The sequence below is a fragment of the Primulina huaijiensis genome, chromosome 4 (assembly GCF_012295235.1).
Source record: "Primulina huaijiensis isolate GDHJ02 chromosome 4, ASM1229523v2, whole genome shotgun sequence".
In the NCBI taxonomy this organism is placed as follows: domain Eukaryota; kingdom Viridiplantae; phylum Streptophyta; class Magnoliopsida; order Lamiales; family Gesneriaceae; genus Primulina; species Primulina huaijiensis.
The window spans coordinates 3,572,723-3,583,512 of NC_133309.1; the positions used below are offsets into that span (position 1 = coordinate 3,572,723).

Below are 10,790 nucleotides of genomic sequence, written 5' to 3' on the forward strand. Positions count from 1 at the left end.
GGGGGAGTTCTTCATAGATCGGTTTAAACTGCCTTGACTAGCCACTGGTCTCCCTGAGGAATGTTGCTCTGACTAGGAGTTAGGTATTTAAAGGGCCTTAGCACTACCTATCTTTCCTGAGAGCACTCTTGGAAAATGTTGATTATGTTATTAAATAATTATTATATAAAGTATTAAAGTAAAGCCAAAATTTCGTCCGGTGAACCGTATAATTTTAAATAATTGAGGAATAGCCACAACATCCTTAATTATGAAAAATCATGCACTAACTGAATTTGGATCACATAATGGACATCAATTATAATTAATTATATAAACATAATAAATTTACCCCCCACAGGGTTTTTTTTTTATTATATTTATATAACTAATTAGGTTAAAATATCAAATTATATTTTTCTTAATTTACCCACAGGAGTTAAGAAAAATATATTTTGATAGTTTTATCATAAAGTTACAGAAAAATCTTATTGAATTAAAATTTTAGCCCATAGGCAAATTTTATGTCACTAGATTTTTAAAACATGAATTACATTGGTAAAACATGATATTGTCTCAAAATTTTAAGCATATGATATTTTGTGCAGTTATGCAACCTTCGAGTTTTTCTGATATAAAATGTGACATTCCCGAATTAAAGGGCGATAACTATAAAATATGGAAAGAAAAAATTCTTATTCAGGTGGGGTAGATGAATATTGATTATGCTATACGGAAAGATGAACCATCTGCTATTACTGAAAACAACATTCCGGATGATGTTAATCTTAATGAAAAATGGGAGCGATCTAATCAACTCTGCGTAATGTTTAATCGACTCTGCGTAATGTTCATAAAGACCAAAATCTCTGCTGGTATGCGTGGTTCTGTCGATCAGCATAATAATGTCAGAGAATTACTGAAGACTATTGATGAACAATTTCAGTTTTCAGATAAAGCACTTGCAAGTACGCTAATTATGGAATTCTTTTCATTAAGGCTCACTAGTGTGAGAGGTGTGCGAGAGCACATAATGAAAATGCAGGACATAGCAGCTCGGCTCAAGACACTTGAAGTGGAAATGTCTGAGACTTTTCTTGTGCACTACATTTTATGCACTCTTCCACAGCAATATGGACCCTTCAAAATTTTCTACAACACACATAAGGATAAATGGTCAATTAATGAATTAATGACCATGTGTGTTCAAGAGGAAGGAAGGTTGTTGATGGAAACAAGTGATAATGTATTTGTGACTATACAAGGAAAGTATAAGAAGCAAGCCAAAGTCAAGAGAAAAGGGAAAGGAATAATTCCACCTCAACCTGACATTAAGAAAGAATCCAAGTGTTTCTTCTGTAAAAAGACTGGACACATGAAGAAGGATTGCAATAAATTTAAGGATTGGCTTGAAAAAAAAGGTATTCCTACTTCATTTGTCTGTTATGAATCAAATATGATTAATATGATTTATAACACATGGTGGATTGATTCTGGTTCTACAATTCATGTTACAAATACCTTGCAGGGTATGCAAAACCTAAGGAAGCCAATAGAAAATGAGCGGATTATCTATTCAGGAAACAAGATGTCTTCACATGTGGAGGCTATTGAGACTTGCTACCTTATATTGGATAATGGTTTTATTTAAAATTGGAAAAGACCTTTTATGTTCCTAGTTTTTCTAGGAATTTAATTTCAGTTTCAAAACTTGTACACCTTGATTATTCATTTCAGTTTTTGGATAAATCAATAAATTTGTTTTATAAATCAAATCTTATTGACAATGGTTGATGGCCTTTTCTCTATTTCTTTACAAAATAATAACACCACTATGCATGTTCAAGGAGGTATTAAAAGATGTGTTATAAATGAAGATTCCTGTATATTATGGCATCAGAGATTGGGACACATCTCCATAGAGAGAATTAAACGATTAGTAAATGATAGAGTACCCAGTACTTTAAATTTTACTGATTTTGAGACTTGTGTGGACAGCATAAAGGGAAAGCAGACCAATAAGTCTAAAAAATGTATCAAGAGGAGTACATAAATATTAGAAATCATACATTCAGATATTTGTTGTCCAGATATGGACATGCAAATTCCGAAATACTTCATCTCTTTCATTGATTATTACTCACGATACATATATATCTACATGCTTCATAACAAAAACGAAGCACTTGAAGCCTTTAAGGTTTTAAAGGCTGAAGTGGAGAAGCAACGTGGAAAACATATTAAGATTGTGAGAAATGATAGATGTGGAGAATATTATAGTAGATACACTGAGAATGGACAAGCACCAGGTCCGTTTGCGAAGTTTCTCCAAGAACATGGGATTGTTGCCCAATATACTATGCCTGGGTCTCCGGACCAAAATAGCGTAGCTGAAAGGAGAAATCGAGCATTATTGGACATGGTGCGGAGCATGTTAAGTAGCTCCAAACTTCCTAAATCCTTGTGGACTGAAGCTCTTAAGACAGCTGTGTATATATTAAATCGAGTTCCAACTAAGGTTGTCCCAAAGACGACATTTGAGTTATTAAAAGATTGGAAACCGATTTTGCAACATATACGCGTTTGGGATTGTCCTTCAGAAATAAGAGTTTACAACCCACATGAAAAGAAACTGGACCCAAGAACTATAAGTGGATATTTCATTGGGTATGCCGAAAAATCCAAAGGTTACAGATTCTATTGCCCATCTCACAACACTAGAATTGTGGAATCAAGAAATGCAAAATTTCTTGAAAATGACTTGATTACTGGGAGTGATCATGACATAGTTTTTGAGAATGATCACATTAATACACAACCCTCTTATTCAAATGACAGATTGGTCGTTATTCACACCCCTCACTACCAAATGAGTGTTAGACAACCAGTTACTGAAGTTCCACAAATCGCTGATGAAAATCCAGTAGATCAAGTTGTTAATGAAGAACAACAAGAAATTGTTGATCAACCAAATAACCTTGGAGATCTACTCGAATAAGAAGATCAGCTATATGTAGTGATTATGCTGTGTATTTACAAGAATCAGAGTTTAACATAGGAGCCAAAAATGATCCTGAAACGTTTTCACAAGCTATGAGTTGTAATGAGTCAAAACTATAGTTTAATGCTATGAAAGAAGAGATGAATTCTATGGCAGTTAACGGAGTCTGGGATCTTGTTCAGTTGCCTGATGGTGTAAAAGCCATTGGATGTAAATGGGTCTTCAAAACAAAGAAAGACTCATTAGGCAACATTGAAAGGTATAAAGCAAGACTCGTAGCTAAAGTATTCACTCAGCAGGAAGGAATCGACTACAAGGAGACTTTTTTCCTGTATCTAAGAAAGATTTTCTTTGTATCATTATAGCATTAGTTGCACATTTTGACTTAGATTTACAACAAATGGATGTGAAAACAGCTTTTCTCAATGGATAACTAGAAGAAGAGGTTTATATGAAACAACCTGAAGGATTCTTCTCTAGAATGGTGAGCAATTGGTTTGTAAGCTTAATAAATCTATATATGGATTGAAACAAACCTCCCGTCAATGATATTTGAAATTTCATGATGTTATCTGTTCATTCGGATTCGTTGAAAACCTCATGGATCAATGTATATACCAGAAGGTCAGTGGGAGAAAGATTTGTTTCCTTATTCTATATGTGGATGATATATTACTTGCAACCAATGATAAATGTTTGTTATATGAGGTGAAACAATTTCTCTCTAAAAACTTTGATATGAAGGATATGGGCGATGCATCTTATGTAATTGGCATTAAGATACATAGAGACAGGATTCGATGTATTATAGGTTTGTCTCAAGAAACCTATATAAACAAAGTTTTAGAAAGATATCGGATGAAAGATTGTTCACCAAGTATAGCTCTCGTTGTTAAAGGCGATAAATTCAATTTGAGCCAATGCCCAAAAAATGATCTAGAGCGGGAACAAATGAAAAACATTCCTTATGCTTCTGCTGTCGGAAGCTTGATGTATGCTCAGGTTTGCACTAGACCTGACATTGCATTTGTTGTTGGGATGTTGGGAAGATATCAGAGTAATCCATATTTAAACCATTGAAAAGCTGCAAAGAAAGTCATGAGGTACCTTCAAGGGACCAAAGATTATATGCTTATGTTCAGACGAACTGAGAATTCGGAAGTAATTGGCTACTCTGATTCAAACTACGCTGGTTGCATTGATTCAAGAAAATCCACTTCAGGATATATTTTCATACTAGCTGGTGGAGCTGTATCTTGAAGAAGTGCAAAGCAGACATTGGCTGCTACTTCCACTATGGAAGCTGAGTTCGTATCTTGTTTTGAGGCAACTTCACATGGTGTATGGTTGAAGTGTTTCATTTCAGGGCTTAGATTTATGGATTCTATATCTATGCCATTAAGAATATATTGTGACAATTCAGCTGCTGTTTTTATGGCTAAAAATAACAAAAATGGTAGTCGAAGCAAGCACATCGACATTAAGTATTTAGCTATACGAGAACATGTTAAAGATAAGAAGTTATTTATTGAACACATTAGCACTGAATTGATGATTGCAGATCATTTGACTAAAGGCATGCCACCATTGAAATTTAAGGATCATAAAGAAAGAATGAGACTTGGTTACTTTATGTAATTTTGTTGTAAGAACAAAGTTAATAAAACTATGATGTGATATTTTCTCATATTTGTTGTGTACACATTCATTGATTTGAGAAATATCAATAAAGTTGGACCTTTTATAAACATAGGGTTTATTCATTAAGTTATTTGAGAGATATAATATATTGTAATACATGGAAGATAATAATCGTTTTTAGATGACCTATCGCCATTATTCATGTATTTTATTTTCTCCTATGGTAAATGAGATATATGTGTCAAGTGGGAGAATGTAAGAAAAAATGACACATATTGAAAGATGGATAAACGTGTAGGAAATGACGACGGTCATTGCCTACAACTTTTTGACAAACATGCGCAATTTTAGAAAATTGAGATGCGTAATCGATTCTTCTTTTGACATTCAGACTCCCGATTTTTCTCGTTGATGGTATGAGATGCCTATAAATAGCAGCGATTGAGGTCCCTAAACACACACCTCATAAGAAAATTATACATCATCTATTGAGAGGACGGAGTGCTTAGAAGGTTTCAACCGAGAAGAAAAGCAGAGAAATCAAAAATTTTCAATGGCCGGAGGTAATACTCGATTTATTTCCGCATATAGTTTTATCATATTTATATACGTGCAGAAACATGATTTTGAGAATTTTTTTTTTTCTAACATGTTAGACTTCACAAATTTATTTCCTTTTGGCACAAAAGGATCCGCTAATTTTTTTTATCCGCACGTCGTGCTGGGGCGATCACTTTTTATTGCCCTAGCACGACATGTTCTGTCTCAAGCTGCTGTTTGCTTAAGTGTTGCGCTGAGGAAGTCATTTTTGGGTGCCCTCACGTAATATATTTTGGCCCATCTACTGTTTATGTAAGTGTTGTGCTGGGTGGTCATTTTTTACCGCTCTAGCGCAGAACATTCTGTACAAACATCTAATTTTCTTCAATTCATGTTGGGGCTGTGATTTTATATGTCCTTACCACGACCTATGCTGCCTAATTTTTGTTCCATGCGACCAAAGAACTCTAAACAACTCGAAATGACACGTAAAATCAACACATATATATCACTATTTTATCGCAATCAATGAAAAAATATTTTTAATCGAATCCTTGTTTTTTTTAAGTTATAAAACTTGTCTCGGGGCAACATGAACCTTTTATGCTGATTTTTGCAAAAATATAAAATTGCTAATAATACAGTCGTTACTACTTTTAAATGTATATTTAAATGATAGCCATAAATGAGAATTATTTGGGAAGTTGTGATTTTTAAATTAGTTAATCAATTGTGCCAAAATAATTTGATGGGTCATTATGATATTTTATTATTCAATTATTGAGTTTTATAAGTGTAACTAATACTAGTTTTTGTAATAAAATTCATGTGTATATTGAAGTGAATTGCTAAATAGACATATATTTTAATTCTATAAATTTTCATTATCAATATTGTAGATATATATAGATAAGAATTTATTGAGTAATTTACCAAAAATAAATTAATATAACAAAAAGAATTACAACTTCATATCACTCTTTAGATGACATTTTCTAGTTTATCTGTGCTATGTATATAATAAGAGACGTCGCTGCGAGGTAATGAAGTTTTATTTTAGAGTCATGATCAGCCGTTAAAACCTGCATGTCTGATTATTAATAATTAGGGGTGTTATATCGTACTGACGTACCGAAAATTACGGTATAAACAAATTTTATATCGATACCGTACCGAAAATTTCGGTATACCAAAAATTTTGGTACATATAAATAGCATATCGATTATATCGAAATTGTAAGGTATACTGATATTTCGGTATGGTATCGATATATATATACCGTTTTATACCTAAAAAACCATACATTTTTTAAATTTTATAAATGTATTATTTTAAAATATTATATATTTTTCTGTATTTCAGTATTTTGGTATATGCCGAAATTTTCAAATTTCATATCATTATCATACCGAAAAATTCGGTATCGTTACCGTACCATACCAAATTTTGGGTAGACAAAAAATTCGGTATTTTTTCGATACGGTAATATCAGTATACCGAAAATTCGATATTTTTCCCACCACTATCAATAATCATGGCTTTAAGATAATATCATTTGTTAGTGACTCCCTAATATGTGGTTTCTTTTTTAATATTCTACATTTTCTATGGTATTTATATTTATTTATTTATTATTTTACAAACACAAATTAAAAAAATTCGCTTAATAGCTAGAAGAATGATTTTGATTAATTTTCTTTCTGTTGGATAAATGTTGTTTAGAAAAACAACATACATTTTGCATCAAATCGATGTTCGTCACATTTTCTCTTGTGAATCAAGAGTGTGGTTTGATATCGGACGTCAAGTACCTTCATAACAAAAATTTACCACGTATTTATATACGTTCGATGATAAAAAAAATTAGATTATTCATTTCACGAAAATTTCCTTTACTTGGAATTTTTTTCGGGCGATATGATATAGTGATTGTTTAAGAAATAATAAATTGGTTAACGGTAATGGGTCGTCCACCCGACCCGACCGACCCGACCTGAATAATTCAAAATTTTGATTTTGAATTATAAGATGGAGTAGTTATTTTGGTTGGATAACTTTCTTTTAACTTCCATTGCACAAATATATANACTACTCTTTATCTTTACGTGATACATTTTATTTTATTTTATTTATAAATAAATAAATACATTATTCAAAATTCTATTTTTTAAAAAAAAATAGAAGAAATTTATAAAGTAAATGTTTAAAATATATTTCTCCATTTCATATATAATTAATTCGAACAATTGATATGAGCGTGGTGGATTGTTCTAAATTTTATCTGAGAACGAGTAGTTTTTTTTTCAGTGAGGTTATTGGTGAACTCTCGTTCTTATTCATTAACTTGCAGTTTTTTACATCGTGATATTGATGTGACATCGGAGACATCAGTAATTTTCGATGACATGTCATCATTTCTCACACACGTAGATACTTCGATAAAAAAAACGATTAAAATAAACAAAATGTAAATTAACTATCTAAATCCATAAATTGCTAACAATATGGTAAAAACGAAAAAATAATACAAATTACACTACAAAAATTTTGCTCATATATTCAAGTGAAAATAATTTAATTCACACAAAAATCTTCAATTAGATCGTTTTGTGACACAAATCTCCTACCCGACCTAATTTATAAAAAATATTAAAATTTCACTCCAACTATGAGCCTTATCAACCAATCTCATAGACATAAATCTATGAAACCATCACACAAATAAGTCTTTAATTTAAACCAACCAACACAATGCATATGATCTTGATTTCTTTATCCAATTAACCAATCAAATTATTCTATTCGAGCTATATTTTTCCCTCTAAAAAAATGTTCCCCAATATTTTTTTTTAAAAAATATTGCTTTAAAATTTATATTCCAACATAAAATATATTAATTTTAAAATATAAAAAGAACTTTTTATACAAAATTTTAAAATAATTTTATCAAATCATTTCTGCTATAATATGAAATATGGGGTAAGTAGTTTATATATTCAAAATAAAAATATACTTCCGATTTGATATGACAGAGTATATGAATATTTGATCTATGATCGTGTTTCAATTTTCCTTGTAAATACTTTATCGAGCGAGTCTCTCGCATAATGTTTACTCATTGTGATTTACCTATTAAACATGATTTACGAAACATTAATATATACTAGTTATTCTACACACGTGATACGTGTATGTACCGTCTTTTTTTTGGAAAATGTCTTAGTATGCATGGTTCCACGCAAGTTCAAATCAAATCTATGGAAAGGGCAACGATCGAGCTGACCGACACGTCATCAAAACAACCGGCTACCGCCGGCGGCCACATCCAAACAGTTTTCTCCTTATTTAAACTCCTTAAACGAACGGTTTTGTTTCATCGTTCCCCTCTTTTTTCCACATTTTTCGTCCCATTTTATCCTCCGCACCTCTTTCAATTTACCACTCCACGCCACTGCTGTTTGATCTCTCAATATCACAGAAAATGCCTGCGATTACGGATAACAGAACCCGGCCCATGTTGGCACCAAATGGGAACCGGGTTCGGGTCGTCGGAGAGCGGAGGAGGACCGAGGAGCTGGCGGAGAAGCCTTCTGGTGTACGGTTGAAAGCTTCAGCTGACAACTCTTCGGACTCTTCTTCTTCTTCTTGCGGTGGATTACCTCTGAGAAATTCAGCAAAAAGAGGTTCGAATAAAACGGCCACGGTGAAGAATGGCAATGGCTTCAATAAGCCGGCGAAAATCGTACCCGATGGGATTCAAAATATGGCGCCTGCTCCCCAAGTTTGTGTCTCAGTTAAACGTTGCGATTGGATCACTCCAAATTCTGGTAAATTCTTAGTACTTCCCTTTTGATTTTCCGTTTAACTTTTCAGTATATTGAGAAACAAGAAAAAGACTGTATCAATATCTTTTCTTTTTCAAGATTCAACACGATAAATAATCTAAATGATATATAATAGATTCAATAATCAAACTGTTCGATCGATTATAAATGTGGCTTTATTCTAAGTATGTATGATCTCATGTAGTATAGAAAGTCGGTCGTTTCATTCTGTGAAGCCATGCTCATTCGATCTCTTGTAAATTCAGAACCTCTTTACACTTCTTTCCATGATGAAGAATGGGGAGTACCAGTTCGTGATGATACGAAGCTATTTGAGCTGCTTGTTTTCTCGCAAGCATTGGCAGAATTTTCCTTGCCCGCGATTCTTAGTAAGCGAGCAATGTTTAGGTTTGTATAACATTTAGATTCTCATATATATATCCTTACCTATGAACTCTTGCTGTATCTTCCAACATGTGCTTGATGTTTTAAATTAACCCTTTTTGCAGAAGGCTTTTTGACGAATTTGATCCAACCGCAGTTGCAAATCTCGACGAGGAGAGATTGTTGTTAATCAAACTGCATGGTAACACATTGCTATCTGAACCAAAACTTCGTGCGGTGGTGGAGAATGCTAGGCAGCTGCTTAAAGTGAGAATCTTGAGTTAAGTGGTCTGTTTCTTTCGCCTTAATTCGTCGGAACACTTGTGAGCATCGCATATTCGCATCACACTTACATTTGTCTCTGGTTCTTGATGTAGATCCAGCAAGAGTATGGTTCCTTTAGTACCTACTGTTGGAATTTTGTACATCACAAACCGATAAAAAGCGGGTTTTGTCATGCACGACAAATACCAACTAAAACACCAAAATCAGAACTCATAAGCAAAGATCTGATGCGGAGAGGCTTCCGTTGCGTAGGGCCGACAGTCGTGTATTCGTTTATGCAAATGGCCGGGATAGCGAACGATCATCTCTTGACATGCTTCAGATACAATGAGCGTGGCCACGATGCCGGAAAGAAACAAAAAGCCCCGCACGAAATTAAGGCCAACGTTCTTGAGGAAGCTGTGAAGAAAACAAGCGTAGACGACGGATGATTAGTGAATTCTTGAAACTGAACTTTCGTCTTCAATTCCATGGGCCGCATTCCGTTTTTTCATTTTAACATAATCACAATTTCATTTCATCATGCATGTAAATTTTCGTCTGATCGTTCTTTCGATCGATGTGTTTCCTTACTGATATATTGAATGCCGACGTTGGCGATGCTTTTTCAAGAATATATCAGCAATATATCAATTTGAGCGAGTTTGTAGGAAATTATATCACCATTAATATAGTTTCTACGTAGAACTGAGGCGAAATATGCTTTTCATCTTTCATGTAATCTGCTTTTAGCTTCACAATGCAAGCATTGTTATAAACAAAGGTGAGAAATAATCTATGTATACTAACTTTGAGTAGAGTACTATAATTTTACATATATTAATTCTTCTCTTTTATTTAATATCTTTTTTTACAAATTTAACAATATAATTATAATAATGTTTATATTATATAATAAATACCATGTTATTAATAAATGTAAAATAATACTTTAGTTTAATATTTAATTATTATACATTATTTATATTATATAGAATACGAATTAATCCCCGAAAATTATTAAAATTGATTAATAACTTGAATATTTAGACTCTACTAGGCCCACTATTGTTTGATTAATTCAACACTTGAATTAATTTAATTTAGTCCATAATAATGTTTATGAAAATCACAATTTTCAAATACATTATTTATT

General features: G+C 32.7%; 1 protein-coding gene across 2 annotated transcripts; it reads left to right on the forward strand.

Moving 5' to 3' along the window:
* The first annotated feature begins 8,552 nt into the window (after nt 1-8,552).
* LOC140975906 (uncharacterized) lies at nt 8,553-10,360 on the forward strand. Of its 2 annotated transcripts, none has more exons than XM_073439836.1 (4): nt 8,553-8,989; nt 9,253-9,394; nt 9,496-9,637; nt 9,748-10,360. In XM_073439836.1, the coding sequence occupies exons 1-4, from the start codon at nt 8,644-8,646 to the stop codon at nt 10,084-10,086; spliced, it is 969 nt and encodes a 322-aa protein (XP_073295937.1). In that variant the 5' UTR covers nt 8,553-8,643; the 3' UTR covers nt 10,087-10,360. The 2 variants fall into 2 exon arrangements, with proteins under 2 accessions (XP_073295937.1, XP_073295938.1); XM_073439837.1 differs by having other exon boundaries at nt 9,496-9,658; nt 9,748-9,978.
* The last annotated feature ends 430 nt before the right edge of the window (nt 10,361-10,790 follow it).

Excerpts from the sequence above, each read along its gene's own strand:
- LOC140975906 (XM_073439836.1), top strand. The coding sequence starts at position 8,644 with ATGCCTGCGATTACGGATAACAGAACCCGGCCCATGTTGGCACCAAAT. Across the intron at positions 8,990-9,252 it reads TTGGATCACTCCAAATTCTG|AACCTCTTTACACTTCTTTC; the intron begins GTAAATTCTTAG and ends TTGTAAATTCAG. Across the intron at positions 9,395-9,495 it reads AGTAAGCGAGCAATGTTTAG|AAGGCTTTTTGACGAATTTG; the intron begins GTTTGTATAACA and ends CCCTTTTTGCAG.